The 19,484-nt window shown below is 39.5% G+C and overlaps 1 protein-coding gene across 12 annotated transcripts in view; it reads right to left on the bottom strand.

Annotated features, from left to right (window-relative positions):
- Positions 1-1,009: 1,009 nt before the first annotated feature.
- The window catches only part of rapgef6 (Rap guanine nucleotide exchange factor 6), a 120,130-nt gene continuing 101,655 nt past the window's right edge, over positions 1,010-19,484 (bottom strand). For 6 of the 12 annotated variants that reach the window (XM_011483172.3, XM_011483170.3, XM_020708659.2 and 3 more), the window contains 14 exons: positions 17,788-18,028; positions 15,450-15,617; positions 15,117-15,332; positions 13,868-14,079; positions 13,271-13,394; positions 11,550-11,573; positions 9,650-9,870; positions 8,658-8,831; positions 8,332-8,475; positions 8,094-8,210; positions 6,199-6,445; positions 3,850-4,376; positions 2,756-3,100; positions 1,010-1,264 (listed from right to left, as the gene is read on the bottom strand). In XM_011483172.3, the coding sequence (XP_011481474.1) occupies positions 1,242-1,264; positions 2,756-3,100; positions 3,850-4,376; positions 6,199-6,445; positions 8,094-8,210; positions 8,332-8,475; positions 8,658-8,831; positions 9,650-9,870; positions 11,550-11,573; positions 13,271-13,394; positions 13,868-14,079; positions 15,117-15,332; positions 15,450-15,617; positions 17,788-18,028 (2,783 nt within the window). In that variant the 3' untranslated portion in view covers positions 1,010-1,241. The remainder of the gene's footprint in view (positions 1,265-2,755; positions 3,101-3,849; positions 4,377-6,198; positions 6,446-8,093; positions 8,211-8,331; positions 8,476-8,657; positions 8,832-9,649; positions 9,871-11,549; positions 11,574-13,270; positions 13,395-13,867; positions 14,080-15,116; positions 15,333-15,449; positions 15,618-17,787; positions 18,029-19,484) is intronic. The other 6 variants (XM_011483175.3, XM_011483174.3, XM_020708660.2 and 3 more) reach the window with 4 other exon arrangements.

Consider the following 19,484-nt stretch of genomic DNA (forward strand, 5'->3'; position numbering starts at 1 on the left):
AAAAAAGAAGAACAGGAGGGAAGATCACATGATTCCAGTTTGTCCCAAATGGAAACACAAACGCAGAAAATCTTTGCTGCCTTTTTACCATTTTTTCAAGAAAGTTTTTTTAAATATTCAACAAAACATTGGAATGGAGATGCAGGGCGGACGAGTTTGTTAAATAGGAAGCACGAATGGGGGTGAGAGGTGACTGCTGCATCTGCATATCTGCATGTTCCTGCTGTGCTACAAAGAAATTTACAACGACACTTGCAGGCTTGTCATTCTACAAACTACCACGGTAGTCTAATAAACACTGTAAACAAAATATGTAAGCATTTGCGTAAACACTGTTCTTTGACTTCTTGCACACCGGCTAACGTTTTGGTGTATGTGCATGCACGTGGCGCCACCACACAGTGCTAATTTATTGTTTCTTACAGATGCTGCAATGAAATAACAGGCGTTTGACTCAGCAGTGAGGCATTTGTTCTTCTGCTCATTAAAAACAAGTTATTATACAGATTTTATAGAACATCCAGGAGGCAGCGCGCCAAACAAGCTCATACGACAGGCTGAAACAGCCCGTTTGTCGTTTTTCTGTCAAGCTAAGCAACGTAAGTGCTAAAAAGGTGGAGGCGGGCCTTCCATTTCTTACTTTTCACTACATAAGGGATTAAAAACCTGGGAAAGGACTTTTTGTGACTCCATAGGGCTTTGTGGGCTCATATCCACTTTGTATTTATGCATTTTCCTGCGAGTTGGGAAGTTTTTGCAACCTACAGCTGAGGCATTTCCTCCCCATTTGTATCTCAGTCGCTTACATTCGTCTTATTTTATGCTAAAAAAAAGCTTAAACTTTAAAAGCAGCTTCTCTGCTGTTTCTTATTAGTCCCACATAAGAAAAAAAAACTTGAAATGATGAAAAAAAAAGATTTTTCAACAATTCACTGAGTTCTATCTAAACTGTAAAAGACTATGAAACCCTCTCAGACAGGTGGAGGCACAGCCTTGATTATTATCCCTCTTTTTCTTCTTTTGGCAGATTAAATCTCATTTTCTTGTTTTTTTATAAATGTTTTGTTTCCGTAATTGTTCTTGGATTGAAAAATGAGCCTAAAAAGGATCCACGGAGGCAGAGAGGTCCGCTGGTCTGTGGGCGGGGCTTGAAAAATGTGCTCTGAAGTGCGACCGTGACGCGCTGCGTGTTCAGTCCTGATGGGAGTGACTTGGTCCAGGTGTGAGGGTCACCATCGTTTTTACACTGCTGAAACTTGTTCATCTGGAAGAGACAGGAAACAAAAGGGTTTGTGGAGGAATGTGACAGTTAAAATACCAATCTTTGTTCAGTGCAATCTAATTTTCATTAAGTCATTTGAAGGTCTGCAATACAGATGGGAGCCAGAGGGGGCACTACAGTCTGTAATCAGTGCTTTCTTATTGGCTGTAGTGATCATTATGGAGGATATCATTCATTTTAAAAGTGACGTAATGATAATGGTTTCTAAATTTAGGCCCAGGCATTCCTGCTCATTAAACTCTGATAAAAGTTGGGATGAAGTGTGTCTTAATGGGGTTGATGGGGCTGGGAATCACTGCCAAAATACTTCATTGATGCAATTTTCCTACACATTTTGATTGGATTTCTAATTCCACACAGTTTGATCAATTATCATTTAACAAAGATTGTTTCTAAAATTTCTTTACACAAATGTTTATTTATTCTAAGATCAAACTTTCATGAATGAAATTATGAATTCAAATAAAAAAACTAACAGAAAAATAAGACATTTCTTTTAAAGAAAACTAATTCTAGGATATAATAATAATAATTGTTTTATGTTTTTTTAAACCTTTGAGTTGAGCATTTTAAAGTTTGATTCTTATGTCAAACTAATTAAATTAAAAGTAATTAGAAAATAACTTTTAAAACCTATATTGGAAATCCTTGTCTGTCTATTAGGAACAATTTGGTTAAGATTTTGTTTTTCAAAAACCATCAGGTTTCTTATTAAACAATGCCCATTTCTAAAACAAGTTATGTAACAGTTAAGATGTCACTAAACAGTAAAGATGTCACTAAACAGTAAAGATGTCACTAAACAGTAAAGATGTCACTAAACAGCCAGACGGCTGGTTTCAATTGCTCAGCTAAAAGCCTACAAAGCTAAATTCGGGTCAGGCAGGCAGGAGTCAATAAGGAGCGTCAAAGGAGAAACAGGAGTAGTCAGGATCCAGGCGACAGTCGGGGCAGGCAGCAGGCAAACAGAGTCAAAGACGAAACCAGGTCAGGAAACAGAAGATCAGGTCTGGACATAACACTCGATAATGAAGGCAGAGTGGCACAAACAATACTGAGTGAGACTCAGTGCAGTGCTTAAGTATATTGTGAGTGATTGCAAAGGAGAGTCAGGTGTGTGAGGCTGCTGCCAGATGAGAGAGTTCCTGACGGTGACCAGAGGGGAGACAGAGCTCTGACTTCGGACAAAAGGCATAAATTAACTTCCCCCTTTACCAATTCTATACAATTAAACAGTTATTAATAAAACTGAAACAAAAATAAAAACAGAAATGACAACTACAGAAAAAAATCAAATGTTATGCAGACTGCAAAAATATTTTATGTCAAATTAGACCTCTACCTACGTATAGGAGCCATTATTCAGGACTACATATATTCATTAAATACAATTTTTTGGAAGTTTTTGAAATAAATGTGTCTAAAGAAGGTAGAAGTTCCTAAATGACAAGATAAGACATGACTGCATCTCACCATCCTCACTGTCAGCCAGGTCCTGAGACGGGCAGCAGACGCTGGGGGGTCTGTGGAGATGCTGTTTGGAGATGGAGGTCCGGGAGTCTTGGTGCTGGAGCTGAGCCCTTCGTGCCTCCGCCAGACCGTCAGCCGCTCCGGGGCTCTGCAGGAGTCTGCTCCTCTGCACAGCCACGCTGTAGTCTGGAGGTTTGAGGTGAGGAGGCCGGGGGACCAGACCTCCCGGCCCTCCCACAACTCCTTCGCTGAGGCCGAGATCCCCCAAAGCCAGACCCTGGTAGCCTGGAGGGGTGGGAGGGGGAGCTCGGTAACGCTCATCCTTTGTGGGGGAGGTGACACAGTACACTGAATGAAGGGATGGATGGCACCAACGAGGATGGAGTAAAGGAATTGAAGGAGTGGGGAAGGGGGAGTGGAGTGAGAAGAAAAAAGAAAAAAAAGAAACAGAAAAAAATCCAAATAAATGTGATGTTTCACATCCAACACGTGGTTTTACATGCACCAAAATGTTGAAAAAGTGAAATTAAGTGTACAAATAATGTGATGACTGGCTGCTGAGCAGACGTACAACCCTGTTTACCTTATCAGATGGTTTCATCGGTCTGATCAACAGCCACAAACTTAAAAACATCGACTTGTGTAAAAAAAAAAAAAAAAATGAAAAGAAAACCTAACAAGCAAAGTGAGGCAAGCTGTGAAATTGTGACCTAAAAGGCTGGAGTTTGACCAAAATATGACTGTTTTGGTGGAGGATGAGCACCTTTTCTATAGAAACAGCAGCTACCTAAAGAAACAAAGATTTCATGTGGCCACTAATCCTAAAACACAAGTGTTTTAGAACGATGAGCATTATTGTCATACTCTAGAACTCTTGTTGAATAGAAACCAGAGAATTTATCTCTCAAACAAAAGGCCAAAGTTGCAATAATTCCTCCTAAATGGACTAATTTTCATTTGGGTTTTTAGATTAGGCAAATTCTGGAGAAGTAAACAAACAAATTAACTTTTTATCTAAATGTTTTTTTTTATTTACATCAAATGTAGCCTTAATAGCTGTTACTTTGTTTTTTAAAGCTTGTCGCCTTTCCCCTCACCTATCAGGCCTTTTTCTGTGCTTGATGTCACCGTTTTGTAGGCGGAGTCTGTGCTTTGCGCTCCTTCCTCGTTGGCAGGTGAGGAGGGGTGCTCCGGGATTCGCCTCTTTACTGTCCCATAATTCCCCTCATAGTTGTCTGATATGGAGCTGCTAGACGCCCAGCTCTGCGGAGCCGAGCGATCTGAGCCGGAGTCTCTGGAGGGCTGCCTAGGGTCCTCGCCGGCCCACGCAGGCCTGGCGGCCTCCGCCTCTGCCACTGGCCTGGCCGGGTGCTTGAAGCTGCCCAAGTGTGTGTGCGGCAGAGAGAGCGGGTGGCCGTAGATGCCGTGGTCCCAGGGTCGACAGGAGGAGGTGGGGTAGCTCTGGAAGGACTCGTGGGAGTTGGAGGAGCAGGAAGTCCAGCTGCCTCGGCCGCTGTCTGCTACCGAGTCCAGAGAGGTGAGGTCTGGCGTCAGCTCCTCCGTCGAGAGGGAAGGGGTGAAGTTGCAAGCTCTTGGTGGGTGTCCTCGCGCTAACAATGAAGAACTATTGCAAATACAGAAATTCAGTTTTAGAAAATACAAAAGTTATGTAATGAAAAAGAGAGAGATGAAAAAGAAATTCTAAAAATGAGGGCATTCCATAGATGAGTCAAAAAAATAAATAAGTCCTGATTTTTGGGAGCATAAACTATTTGCTCAACCAATAAAATAACTCCGTTAGGAATCTTGTCATTCTTCATACCACTTCTGTGGTCTATCAAGTGAAACTTGAGACTTGATAGTTTTTGCGTGTTTGGGTGATTACATTGATGCACTTTAAAGATTGGTTTTGGATCAATAAGTTATTTTTAAGGTAAAAGAGAACAACATTTCAGGTTTTGGTACATTATGATAATATAATACTTTATTTTGAAAGGACAGAAATTTAACGTCTTTGTGAAACAATGTTCATTGGAGTCATTATTACCCATCAGCTTAGTTGGAAACCAGATGTTGAAGCTCTAAAAAGTAAAATATGTAAAGCTATATAGATATAATCCAAAAAAACAAAAGAACACTGAGTAGACATGCTTGCATTATCTATAGTCAACATCATTCTACCATATGTCAAAACTAGTGAAGTATGGGAAAATATTTACAAAACAAACATTGATCCAATAATTTAACTTCAAAAAATGGCAACTAGAGTAATAAACAAAGTTGTTTTTTATGAATCTACAGATGCACGATCTAAAAAAATGGATTTACATTAAAATGAATGGATGTAGTGCATGTCAAAATATTGTTTTGTGTTTTTAACTTAGTTTGCCTTGAGAGTGAAGTTATTTTTAAAAGAAGAGGAGAACATTTATGATTCGATGGTGCTTCAGCCCACGTCTTTCTGACTAAAAAGGAAAAAGTAGTAAAAAGGTGACGTTTTAAAGACCCGATCTGGTGAAAATTGTGGTTTTGGGGGTTTGAACATGTTCTTATGGCATTTTCTGATGAGAAAATATAACTCAAAATGTTTTTTTTTTTTTTAAATTGTTGTGAATCAGGAGCAGAAGAAAAACTGACGTTTAAAACAAAAACGTCTTTGTGGACTTGAGGTGCCAAGAGCTGTAAAAGGAAATGTAGGATTTACACGGGTCAAACAGCGACCAACATATCATCATTTAGCTAAGAAGTCCGGATAAACGGAGTGCCGCAGAGATTAAACCTCCCAAAATCTCCAGCTGTGACCTTCAGAGGTCGAACTTCTCTCTTGAGCTAAAGTACCAGTTTGATTCATCGCCAGCGTTTTACAGGACAAAGAAACCAATCAATGAAACCAAGACACACCATAAAAATCAAGTTAGCGTTATACACCAAGGCTGCTGAGGTGATATAATATCTGAAAGAAGATGTTTAAGCTTCTGTTTTATGAGTAAAAGTAGCCCGATCATGGAGGAACAATAAACAAACAGCAGACAGTATAAAGCTGAGCTGTTTACTCAGCCATATTAAAAAGCTGTTACTGTGCCCACGGCTAAAGGGAAGCGGGCAGTAAATCTGAGATGCTAATAAAAGGCTGTTAATTTTGACGATTTCCTGTTACTGGAGTTTTAATAAGGAAGAGACATAATTGGAAAGCAGCTGGAGGGTGTAATGGAAAAAAAAAAGATAGCAGATGGTGTACAGGAGGTCTTTCTGTGGCAAGGTGGATCAATGGGGGAGTTCAAGCTGAAGACAACGCTTTACTGTGAAATGTTTCGCACACGAGGGATAAAAAGTGTTGGTGTGTTTTCAAAATAACCCAATGAGCATTCAAAGACTTTTTTGTATCATTGCATACATATATCACGAAAGAGACAGACCCAAAACAATGAAGTGATATCAACTCTTACCTCGTGCTGGGCTGACTGTAATCAGCATTTACGTGTGCATGCAACGCCGCGGAGCTCTCAGCAACTGCTGCACCTGTTGTAGTAGATGCAGCCATGGTGGAAGAGGCCGTACAGGTTCTGCCGCATCGCTCATCGGACCCGTGGGCCGGCACCGAGTCCACTGAACAGATGCTGGAGCGAGAGGAGATCTCGCTGTGACTCGAGTCTGAGAGGTTGTCTGCTTTTCCAGGTGGAAGAAGGGAGTAGCCTGAAAAACAGAACGTCTTATAAGTTACCACATGTACTGGAGGAAAGCCTGCATGCTGACAGGGAGGGAAACGTCAAGGATGGGCATTAAAATGAAAGAAATGTAAAGAAAAAAGATCAGTTCTCCTCAAAGCAGGATGGAAATTTGTTGATAAAGCTAGATAAATAATAAAGCTAAATAATCCAAATAACGCTGGTTTAAAAAATAATAATTCAATATTGAATCAGTCTAATTAAGTCTAATTAATAAAATAATGTTTCATTAAATCCACACATAGATTTTTCTTTAAAGTAATTAATTTTTTTTTCAAGCAAAAAAAACTTTCAATTCATTTAAAAGCAATGTATTGTAATAATTATTTTATCATTAAAAGCTTCGACTTTCTTTAGTTTAAATAATTTTATTCATTCATTTTCTTAACCGTTTTTCCCTTTCGGGGTCACGGGCTGCTGGAGCCTATCCTGGCCACATGTGGGCGAAGGCAGGGGACGCCCTGGACAGTTTGCCAGTCTGTCACAGGGTAGTTTAAATCATTCTTTGTAAAAAAAAAAAAAAATTAGAGAGGAAATTTGAAAATTGTATCCATATCATTTCTAGGAATTCTATACAATACCTGCACTGCAACAGGTGAGATTTGCCCTCATTAGTTTACGTAGAACTCAACTTAGTCAGAACTTTTTAATTTTTTAAAACTATTAAGTCCAACCTGCACAAGCAGCAAACAAAGTAAAACCAAATACAAGCCTGTGTGGAAATCATCAGCTGTTATCTGAACTTCATATGAAAGAAAAAAACTCAACTGCAGAGGAACAAAGTGAGTTTGAACGCAGCAGCGTGAAAACAAACTCAAAGTTTCCAACATAAAGGCCTGTGAACGTTCAGTTTCAGGTGTTTTATAATTACAAATGTCGCTAATTTTGAGCTTAAATTTGAGACAGTATCATCTTTTCCAACACTAACAACAGTCTCAAGAGTCTCCAAGGCAACAGAAAACGGTTTTGCCCGCTTTGTGACGCCACATAATTGTCTTTAAATCACAAATATTTCAAGAAACCAAAATGCATTTTGGAAAAGAATCTCAACAAAGAGTCCTCTGAAGTCGTACAGTAAACAGCTCAGACTGTCTTTCTCCGTGCATGTCTGTTCCTGCAGAGGCAGAGGAAATGGGCGGGGCTGAAGGATCTGCTGGCTTTCTGCTCTGCCTGTTCTTTTGTCTCATCCTGACATGTCCTCTGCGCTCCCTGCTCACTGTTAGGATGCAGCCTCTCCCTGGACTGACTCCTTTCTCTCAGCACCCTGAACGGAGACTTCAGCCTCTTTCTGAAGGGAATTTCTGATTGGGGTTTGGGTCTGAGGACTTGGGGCTCAGGGGGAGCTGGTTTGAGTTGCGGACCAGAAGAAAACCCCAAGTGTCCCTCCCTGTCTTTCTGTGTTGGGCTTCCATCTCTCGCCCTCACCAGCGTGACCCCTGCATCTGTGAGGACTCTTTGTCTGTTAGGCTGCTGTAGTCTTCCTCTCCTCTCCTCTGACAAACTCCATCCTTTCTGAACTGCCTCTGTCTCCTGCCTCTTCCTTTCTGGATTTTCGTCCATCTCCCTGTCGTGCTGCCTGGTCATCTGCAGGACCCTCTTGTGGAGGAGTGCCCCACCTATTCCGAAGCTTCGCAGACTGACGGTGCCGGTCTTTGTGCTGGCGTCGCTCGTCAGCGACGATGAAGATCCAGATAAGTTCATCTGACTGGAATTGTGGGACTTTGCCAAACCTGCTAAAAAATCAAAAGTAAAAACAAGAACTTCTAATTAGAAAAACGACATCAATAGCATTTTATCTTGTAAGAAGCCGGGGATCAGCATATTTTTCAGAGGTGAAGCTTTTCTTAAGCCAACCTTTTAGAGGTGAATTCTGATAAGACAAGGAGGGGCTGGAGTGAAGAGATGAGATGTTGGAGATGGTGTCCTCTGACGGTCTCTTTGTGACCCAGTCATCTGAGTTCACTGGAGGTTTCTTTATCACCTGAGGGGAGCTGGAGGCTAAAAGATGGGAAAAAAGAGAAAAATATTACCGTACATATCTAAATAGCTCATATCACAACCTAAAAGTTTGTCAAAATTACCAAATAGTTATTTTGGAACATTAGAAACTAGACGGGAAAGAAAATTGAAACGTAGAACTAAATGAGTTTGAGGTAGGCTTTGGCTTTAGATGTACTCACTGGGTGTCCCATTGTCTTTAGCCAGACTCTTCTTCCGTAGAGGGTTCAGTGGAACCTGGACCTGAAGGACTTGGGACACTCGGTTCTGAGTTTTCCCGGACTGCAGAGCTGACCGAAGAGACACCGGAGACATGTTCGACTTAGTGGGGCGCCTCTCGTTCATGTTCTTACTCACTGAGTGCGAAAGCAAGGGATGCAGATTTAATTTATGGGGATGCGTTTCATCTCAGCTGTGATACAAGACATTGAATTCAGTTACAATTGTGGTGCTAAATTACATTTTTCTTATACTGGAATTTTTAAAACATAGGTCAACAACAAAACAAAATCAAGAAAATAATTTTTCTGCTGCTTATTGCTTAGGGAGAGTAATACACACAATCAGGGTTTTTAAAGGTATGTGCTCTAAATGTGCTCTACTATTTGGTTGAGCAGACAGTTAAAGGGTTAATAAAATAAATAACAGTTCAGATTAATAAGTTGCTACTGAATTTCAAAATTATATCAAAAACATTTGATAGAACTTCCAAATAAGATCACGTATCAATGTCTAAAGGTGTGGTAAGCACCACTTGTGAGAGCTCAACCAAAGTGTTCTTGCTGTTACGGTTCAGTTACTATAAGCCGCTCAGCCGCCAATGACAGGATTTGTGATATGAAGCAAAGATAAACAACAACAAATAAAAGTGATGAAGGCCTGACTTTGATGTAATGAGATTATCTACTCTAAAATGGTTTTTTTACACTGTTCCTATGTGGTTAAATGATGCGTTACCATATGGATGTTTACATTCCCCCTAAAAACAACACAGAAATACTGTATAAATCATCTTAACCTATATTATTAAAGAGTTTAACATTTAAAGAAACCTTGGGCTTCTTCCCACAATGAATGGTATCCAAAGAGCACCATGGTCATTCTATGTGAGCCACCTTCATAGTTTTGTAAACAGGAAGTGGAAAAATTCCTTTTGACAGTCTCTGTTACTCACAGGTGTTGTAAGACGGCTCGCACTGCAGGGACATGATTTGGTGTTTCTCCTCATCTGTCTCAACAGTGAGGTTGGAAAGGTACTGCTTCACCTTTCTGGCCATCTGAGCATCTTCATACAGTTTCTTGGCATTCAGAAGCGAGCTGCGGCGCACTCGCTTCTTGTGTGCGCCGCCCTGGACATCCAACATATTGGAGTTGGTGCTGCCTTGACTCAAAGACCTAAAGAGGTGACGATAGAGGACGGAGAAGGGAAGAACGAGGAAAGGAGGCGAAGGGAGACATTTTTTTTCAGGAAATGAGATCAAGTCGATGAAAAAATTAGGACAAGAGAAAGGGATGTGCATAAGCAAAGAGTTTGGGACAATAATAGACAACAAATGAAATTTAAAGTCAGGACAAAATGGGAATAAGGAGCAAAAAGCCAAAGAAAAGAGATCAGAAGTAAATATAGATGTGCAGAGAAACAAAAAAAAAGAGAAAAGAATAAAATGCAAGTTAGTGGATCTGCAGATAAATTAAAACAGATAAAGGACAACATTTTAAAACAGGACCATGCATTTAGAAGGGAGAGAGGCAGCACTCCCTAATGTGCCATGCTATCACAGTTCCAAACAGCAATACATTTTGTCAGGTGGAGGCAAAAAGGGTTAGAAAACATGAGATGCATCATATGCAACAAAGGGTCATTTATGCCAGATGCAGATAAAAAACACAAGACTCGAGGCAAATAGTAAAACAAAAAAAATATTTACACAATGTGCTTCACTTTCTATGACTTTTTCCTCAAGAAAAACCCACAAGCCAACAGATGTCCAGAGGTTTAGGAGAGCTGCATGATTTTCATTTCAACATGGGGTTTCTATCAATGCTGCAGATGCTGAAGTTTAGCTTTAGTTAGATATTTAAAGTTTAAATGTATCTTTAAAAAATGTTAAAGTGCTTTGAGTTACGCATAAATAAAGTTTGATTTGATTTGATCTATATATAGTCCTCCGTGTGTATTCACATTTAACTATTTGCAGTTGTGCGTATTCACTCTTTAAACATTAACAAATGAAAGATACTTTTGTTCCAACTAGAATATGTACTAAAGATGTTATTTGTTCTTTTAGGAGTAAAAAAAAAAAAAGATAACTCATCGCAGACCATTCATCTCCAGCAAACTTACAAAAAAGTGCTAACCAAGGCCAAAAAGTCTATTTTATAGTAGCATTTGTGGATCATGGTGGGTACTGCAGAGCATGACCATCAGTATTAAGCTACAGGTCAGCCGGCTCCTAACTTTGTACTGAAACCTATCATGCTGAAAGATGAGCAACTGTTCACTTAAAGTTGTATACAGAGAGTGTGATCATGTATGTAGCTATCAGAGATGTCGTTCTAAGATTAGGAATGGGCTTGTCAATTAAAAAAGCCATTACCAACAACAACAAAGATGTTTACCTAGACATACTTTTAAGGTAAAGGGACTTATAGACTAAAAAGACATGTGAAGGTCAGCTATTGCCCCACAGTTAAACTAACCACCTCACATTTGAAAACCACACATATTGTGACTGTCTTTGTCTATCATTGATTTAGGTTTTAGATGCATTCAACTAGTGACATGTTTGAACCTTTACTCACAATAAAAGTTGTAGCTTAGGTGATTGTTATGTGAAGCTACAATGTGACTCAAACTGGGGGGTCAGTTGTGTTTCTCAGTATGGTTGTGAATAGGTACTGCAAATGGGGGGGGGGGGGTTAATCACATAGAAGCACAGGCAGACTTAGTAATGATGAGGGTGGAGGGGATGGGGTGTCATGCAGAGTATTTTGGCAATGGGGATGCAGGGTGGGCGGAGCTTCTGCCGTTTCAGGCTAGAACAGGGTGGAATCTGGAACTACAACAAACTTACCCTAAACTCTTCCACCTCTTCTTCCTGCAAGCAAGAGGCGGGAAGATTGAAGTGCGACTTAAGCACAAGTTCAAGGATTGAGGGGGAGGAGGAGGAGGAGACAACACCGTGTGAAGTTCATGCCACCAAAAACAAACAGGACATGACTGGAGATGTGAGGACACCAGACAATTGACATCTCCCCATATCAACTTGAACTTTGTCCTTTATGGACACACAACCACAGGAGGTTGTTTTTCTTGCAAGAAAAAAAAAAGAAGTGTATTCTGAAATTGTAGTATGAAGAGAGTGTCTGCAGGGGGCAGTCATGCACCGCAGCAGTGACAGACTGTGATAGATACACACAGAACTGAGTGATACAAATACACACTCCGGCTGGCATCAATTCCACATTCAGTTGGGTTTAATCAATGCCTTTTGTTCTCAGGTGGTTCCATTCCACAGAGGAATGTGACGCAAACACAGAGAGCTGTGAGGCAGACGGAGAGCGAATGGAAATTGATTGGACCAGTCTCTGAGTGTGTGCCTGATCCCATCGGTGAGGGATCCAGGCTTTCTGGTGGAGGGATGACAAATGTGCTTCCCTTTTTGCCAACATTTGCAGTCTCCAAAGGGGAAAGGCTGTCAAAAATTCAAGTTTAAGCCAGATATGCTGGGGCAATAATAAAATGATGAAAAATGATAAGTTACTTTTTCAATATTCCGCAGCAAGTCACAAATCCAATGCACTGGTTTGTTGATTCTTTATAAACTTTTGCATTTCAGGTCAACTTTGCAAAAACCTGATATTTTGTAATGTTGTCATTCTTTAGCCTGTTTATAACTAAGTCAACCTTTTGAACACGATCAGCACCAAAAGGGATTAAAAGTAAGTCCAACTTTAAAGCTTAAAGTGGTATAAGTCATATTTTGTGTCCATATTCTAGAGAAACTTTAAATATGTGCAAAATATTTGACAAATACCTCATTTTCTACAGTAAATATGATTAGTAAGCTGTAGCAAATGTTACAAACACTAAAAAAAGATGTTAGATTTAACTACCTTTTTTTTCTTCTCTTTCTTTAAATCAAATTGTGACTTTAACAGACATTTAAATATGTGGCTGCATGTTGATGTGGCACTAGGTGGACCATGTTTTCCACACTCCTCTGCCCACATAACCGTGTCAGTTGGTGAGTAGCTGCTCTTGATATTTTACTGCCGGAAAGATCAAAGATCAGCTTATCCCTAAAATGCTTAAGATTCCTGAAATCACACACATTCTTTCTTGAGAAGGCAACGTTTTCAAGAATTTGTCATCTCATCTGTCAGTGTTTTGTATATCATTGTTTATACTATGTTGAAATACAAAACAAAAAAAGTAGACAAATGTCAAATTAAAGTTTTAGGGTGTTCACACATTCTATGACCGACGCAGAATTATTTCATTTTTCCTAAAATGTGAATTTATTATCATTTTACTCCACTCTGACTGACAGAAAACAGGATGAGCCAGTTATTAGGTAACAAATTGAAGGAAGTTGTGCATGCAGAACCAGAAGTTTGCTATTTAGCTTATTCGAAGTTAAAGTAACAAGACATCAACACACTGAGAACTAACAGTGTCCTGTGAGGGTTCTGCACTCAAATAAATGGGAATCCTTTTCATCTAAATAGTGAGGGAACTTCATGAAATCAGGAATAAAGAAAGATAATGTGAACTTTTGCATCTATAACCAACCTCTGTCTGAACATGAGGGCAGGGTCCATGTTTGCAGAGGTCATGCGCACCACGTGTCTGATCTCCTTGGCGATCATTCTCAGCTTCTCAAAGTTCACGAGGCCATCGACACTGGAGTCATTGCCTGAGGAGACAGAGTCACATGAACACACAAGACCAGCACAAGAACCATCCTGTGAGCGTTCAGCTAAATGAGTAAACCTTTATGTGCAATGTAATGTTGTCTTTCCTTTTCCATCCCTGCAACAGATCAACATCTTTATACCGCTTAGTCACCCTTACTAAGCACAGAAAGTTTTTTATTTCTCCTGTTGCACTTACAAAACCTCTCTGCATCATTCTCATCAGGGTCAGCAAGAACATTTTCAATTGAAAGTCAGTAAGAAGAGGTCTGTCTGAGTGGCTTTGAACAGATTCTGGGTCACATTTTAGAACAAGAAACTTGCAGCAGAAGTAAATTCTCTGGCTGAGTTTGACATTTTGAACTAGAGAGAGGAAGGAAGTCGACAGCATCAGCAGAACAGGATGACATGTCACCTTTAAGCAACAAGTTTAGTTTTCAGCTTCCTTAAAAAAAGGACGTCATGTGACTTCTACCTTCATGAAAGAAAGTCAGGTCCTTCTTGATCACTGGGAACAGTGGGATGATGGGCGGCTGCATGCTCTGGCTGCTCAGCATGTTGCGATACTTGGCCATGTTCCTGGACGGGTCGAAGACGTCCTGCAGGTCCCCAAAGAGCTTTGCATATTTACTGGGCAATTTCTCCCAAGAGCTCCGCAGCCGAGCCACTGGCGGCAGGTCCAGCCCGCTGTGGGAGAAAGAAAATAGGAACTCCAATAAAGGCAGGCAGACGGGATGCATGGAGCAGAGATAAATGGGTTTAGGGGAGAGCCAACAAGCAGAGAGAAAACCAGGGAGCAGTGAGTGAAACGAGAGGGCAGAAAGAAAGAAGAACTAACTTTTTTAGAGAAATTAACTTCAGTTTGTGACGTCTACAAATTAATATAACAAAGCAGACCCGTGCAGAAAACTAATAACCATTAACTAACCACCAGCTACTATTGCTGCTTTTTGCATCTTGCTATGTTTTGGTATTCAGATGTTCGGTTTACATTTCTTGTTTAATCCTCAGTAGTCTCTGAACTCACCAGTGAACCAATCACACATTGGTTGTTAATGATGGCGTAGACGTCCATTATTATAGTTGTCACTCAAAATTCACCAAGAAGGTTTCAAAGAGATTTTATCTTTGAAAATTTTGGTTTAAAGCATTAAAAGAGTTCCGACTGGAATACATCTTTGGAACATCAGACATAGTTTTGTGGAGATTGGCCTGTTTTTTTCAGCTTGACCTTGTTTATGCTTTTTTTTACTTTGTCTCTTCGTATTTGGTGATTTGTGTTATAAAACATAAAAACTGTTTAATACAATTTTGTGATTTTTGTAGTAAAAAAAGAAAAATTTACTTCTCGAAACTGAGTTTTTTAGACAGTTGTCTTAACAGAATCCTGTAAAAAAAAACAGCTGTGACATTTTTGCTTAATTAATCAAAAAACAACACAATGTGGAAACTATAGGTGTTGGGCTGAATTTTATTTGTTTGATTGGATTGATTTCCTCCTCAAATAATCAGAAATGTCTCCAGAAAGGTCTTTGTGAAGTCTTTCAGCTCAGATTGACTCTGATAAAAGCTGATATTATCTTCACCTGCTTTGCCAAACCGCAAACGGGTGTAAGCATTTCTCCTGCGACTCATATTTTACAGCTGAAAGGTCTCGGATCTTGACTGCATGGGATCTGAGATCCTCATCCCCTCTAAAAAGGGGATATTCATGCAATCCTCACCTGATGATGGCAAACATGGAGTTGAAGTTCTTGCACTCTTTGCAGTGCAGAGCGATCTTAATGAAGTGCTTGATGGTCCTCATCCTCTTCACAGAGTTTGGCTCTCTTAAAATCTCTGTGGCGACCCAGAAGGTCTCCTGATTCATCACCTCCTCAAAGCGCTTCAGGTTCCCACGACTCAGAGGGGAGTCCAGCTTAAAGAGGTCGTCCACATACCTGAGAGTAAAGACAGACAGTGTCCTCAATCTGTACGTGTGAAAATCATTATGAATCTTTCATTCATTTAGTGTGACTGTGCACAAATGATCTGAATTAGGATTAGGAGCCACTTACTCTGTGGGCTCAATGTTGCGGAAGAGCTCAAAGTCTCTCATGGAAAGCTGGGCAGCGACCTCCATGGTGCTGAGCTGCAGCAGGGAGATCTGACTCTCTTTGAGAAGATCCTGAGCGTCATCGTCTGAACATAACGTCTCAGTGTCCATGTTGTTCTTTAGGTAGTACCTTCAAAAAAAGAAAGGAGCAAAGCTTTATTTTAGGCTTTTTTTATATAGTGTCCTGGTGTTCCTAGGCAATGTAACAGATTAAAAACATGTAATCCCTTTATCCAAGAGACAGAACAGTGAATGACATCTAAAATGATTTAGAACATCATTTTTTAGGATGCTTACAGGACAAAAAGGGGGACCTACAACATGCAACGTCAGTTAAACTTGAAAAGAAGAAGAAATCAAAGAAGAAAAGGAGGACTCCTTACACTCTTTAAGAGGTCACTGTTTGATTTTACGTTGATTTGCAGTAAATGAGAAGGGAAACTGCTTTAACAGCAAGGAACCATTTATAGAAAAGCTAGCAAGCAAGTAAAAAAAAGGGAGTCATGTTTAAGAGTAATGTTCACGCTTTCTGGAACATTGCTACTGAAAAGCAATAACAAGATGCAGAAAGATGAAGCAAAAAACCAAAAGAATATCAGTTTTTACAAGTCTGACAACCAAATCAAATCCAACTTTATTTAAAAAGCACTTTTCATACAACAAGAATGCAAAGTGCTTTACAGACTTAACAATTAAAAATGTAATGATCAAATGAACAGAATGCCCCCTGACCCAACTTAATGAAACAAAATGACATCAAAATAAAACTCAAAATAGAAATAGAAACCTGGTTTATTTCTGCTGTAAGGAAATTATATAAATAGGACAAAAAAAAAACAGAAATGTATTCAATCCTAACAAACCTATTGTTTGTTAAATACAGAAAAACAAGAAGGAAAATGAGGAACAGTGATAAAAAAGAAATATAAGTTTAGAAAAATACAACATTTAATAAAATGAGAGCAAGTAGCTGCAGGGACAGAGAGGATGGAGAGCTTGGGAAGAGGAGGCTCATGTCGGGACAGAGAAAAAAGAAATAGCGGTATAGAAAGCAGAACAGATAAAGTGACACTAAATGCATCAAACCTCTGGAACCAGGCTAGTGGAAATCGCTGTGGGCGGAGAACATAATATGCTTTGGCTCACTCCCTGAATTTTTATTTTGGCAATGTGAGATATGTTAGCTCTATGCTCACCCGGCCCCCCATCACAGACCTTCTGTCAATCATTTATAGCAGAGTTGGGGGGGGGGGGGGGGGGGGGGGCAGCTTTTGAGACATGCATTTCCTGACTGCTTTTGTAAAGAAATAAATTAAACTAAAAAAAATGTTAATGCAGATTTTACACACTACAAAAGTTGTGTGAGCTTAAAATGGATTATTTTCTCCTATAAATAATCCGACTATTTATGAGGATATTTTATCTTAATCTATGTTGAATCAATCAAAACTCACACACTAATGTGATTAAAACATAAATGTGTATAGAAAGTAATTATATGACTATATACGTCTCCTCTTGTCTACATGAATTATTCCAGACATGCCATGCTGTCTACAGAGCCCCCGTCCCGCACAGTATGAAAAATTCATGCCAGCCTTGATGGGAGGGGACCGACGAGGCCCCCCAGGAGACAAGAGGAGAGAGAAAACTGTGAAAAGTGATGGAGGAGGAGGAGGAGGCAGGCTCCAATTATGCTTTAGACCCCACAAAATGTCATGTTGAACAAGAAGGAGACCAAAATAGGGATAAAAAATGAATTATGGGCTAAAGTCATTGGAAACAAACAACATAATCAGATAATATGTTTTGCAATGTTAAAGGTTTATAGGATGTAGAAGATTAAAAGGAAATTCTAGCCAAATCCAAAACATTTGTTTTAGCTTCACATACAGTAGAGATGCTGAAGGCAGTGAACTGGCTTAATCTGAACACTTTCAGAAACACAGACAGGACAAAAAAAAGTTTAGCATCTCAGAGGTCTGGGTTTTTAATCCATTACATCTTTAGACTTTCCTTCAATCACTTTAAACCAGTAGTGTTTGTGTGCATCCTCAGAAAACCCATGTTCCATTTCCAGCTGCTCTCTGCCCAGAACTCCCCCTGCGCATCACGTTTAAGTGCTTTTTCTTTACCAACATACTTAAAAAGCCCAGAAACATGGTTGGATCCAACCAGATCAAATGTCAGATGTGCTCTATTTGCTGACTTTGATATTCTGTCAACCACCACCATCTATTTCGGTGTCATTATAAAGCTCATCATTTCTTCTCACACCTGAGCAAACTTCCCTTGCTTACCTGCCGTTGAGCTGAATCCGGTCGGCTAGTTTGGAGAGTTGGTCTGGTAGACGTCGCTGTTTTGTTACTCCCTCTGGACTGACAGACACCTCGCATAAGGAATAGCTTTCGGGGGCTGCAGACAAGCCAAACTCGTTGACAGCGTGGGCAACAACATCCTTGGCAGTGGTGTCCTTGCTGATGATGATGTAGCAGCTCTGCTGGTCTGCCTTGAACACCCGGATAACCTGGTCTGGAATGTCTGCGGGTGGAACGAAGAGGAACACAGGAGGAAATCAGCTGCCATCATTCAACTCAAAGTCACAGTTTCTAGCTAAATAGAATATATTTTTTACTTTCTTTTTCTGTGTAATAAACCACGCAATCATTTAAGGGAAAAAATTGCTTTGGAAATGATGCTCTGTTAAGTTGAACAGGTAAACAAAAAAGAGAAACAGAAGTGGAAAAGAGCTGAACTTAACTCAAACTTAGCATAGGTGGTTTGTTTGACATTTAGATGAAATGAATGGTTTGCATGTTCATACAAGCTTTCTTCAACATAACTCTTAAGTAAGATGTCTAATGTAACACACAGTTTAAAACTCCAAATTTGAAGATCAACATTTCATTTTTGTGTGAATGATTTAAAGCATTCAGATTTTTGAGATTCTCCTGCAACTTTCAGTACGTTTTTTGGCAGATAAAAGCTCCCTCATACTTTCAGTGACTCAAGCAATCTGTCTCAAAATATTCTGCTTGCTCGGTTCATTTCTGCTTGTACTTTTGCTTTTCAAACACTTTATGGGTTTTGAAATATGTAAAATTTGTGACCTACAGGAAATGAATGAGAAATTGTTCAAAACCTTCAAATACTTTGTGCTCTTTAAACATACTTTCACCAAGAGAAACCATTCAAGCTTTAAAATGTTCTGTAAAGATTGGCCCATTTCAGTTGGATTCAGCTGTTTAAAAAAAAACCATATGGTTCCTATGCAAAAAACGGTTCAGGTATAATGAAAACTTCAGGTCATTTTTTAGATTTAGGATGGAAGTCTATGGGTGGAATGCTCAGGAGCAGAATGGATGACGTCACAGCTAAGAGTGCGGGAGGTGATTTTTAAAGAAACTGCCACAACCCCAACAAAATCTTTCAGGGTGTTGATGTTTTGATCATGCTTTATAATACGAGTCCTTAAGAAACTATTTATAAAACATTAACAAGCACTAGAAATGCTTTATTAAGCTGCTTATAAGTACATTAAATAGCATTTGTAAATGTCTTACAACTGACTTATATGTTTAAATAAGCTGTTTATAAAGACATTAACATATTCCTTAATAAACTACTTATAAGACATTAACAAGCATGAGTAATGTGGTATTAAGCTGCTTATAAAGACATTTATTAGCATTTGTTAATCCTATCCACAAGCTATTTATGAATTGCTTGTATGGGATTAATAAATATATTAACAGTGTACTGAATATGAACAATGACCTTTATAACACTAACCAAAGAAACAAACATAACAACTCTTCGACACATCACAACAATAATGTGAAAGCAGAGACACACGAACTGTCCTCTACACATTGGGCCTTAGTGCCTTATAACATTTCAAACTAAATACATTTTAATAAACTTCACAATGTTTGCACTCAGAATCTGCCCTTTCCAAGGGGCAGTAACTGTCCACGTGCAATTTATAAACGGCTTG

The sequence above is a fragment of the Oryzias latipes genome, chromosome 14 (genome assembly GCF_002234675.1).
Source record: "Oryzias latipes chromosome 14, ASM223467v1".
Lineage (NCBI taxonomy): Eukaryota > Metazoa > Chordata > Actinopteri > Beloniformes > Adrianichthyidae > Oryzias > Oryzias latipes.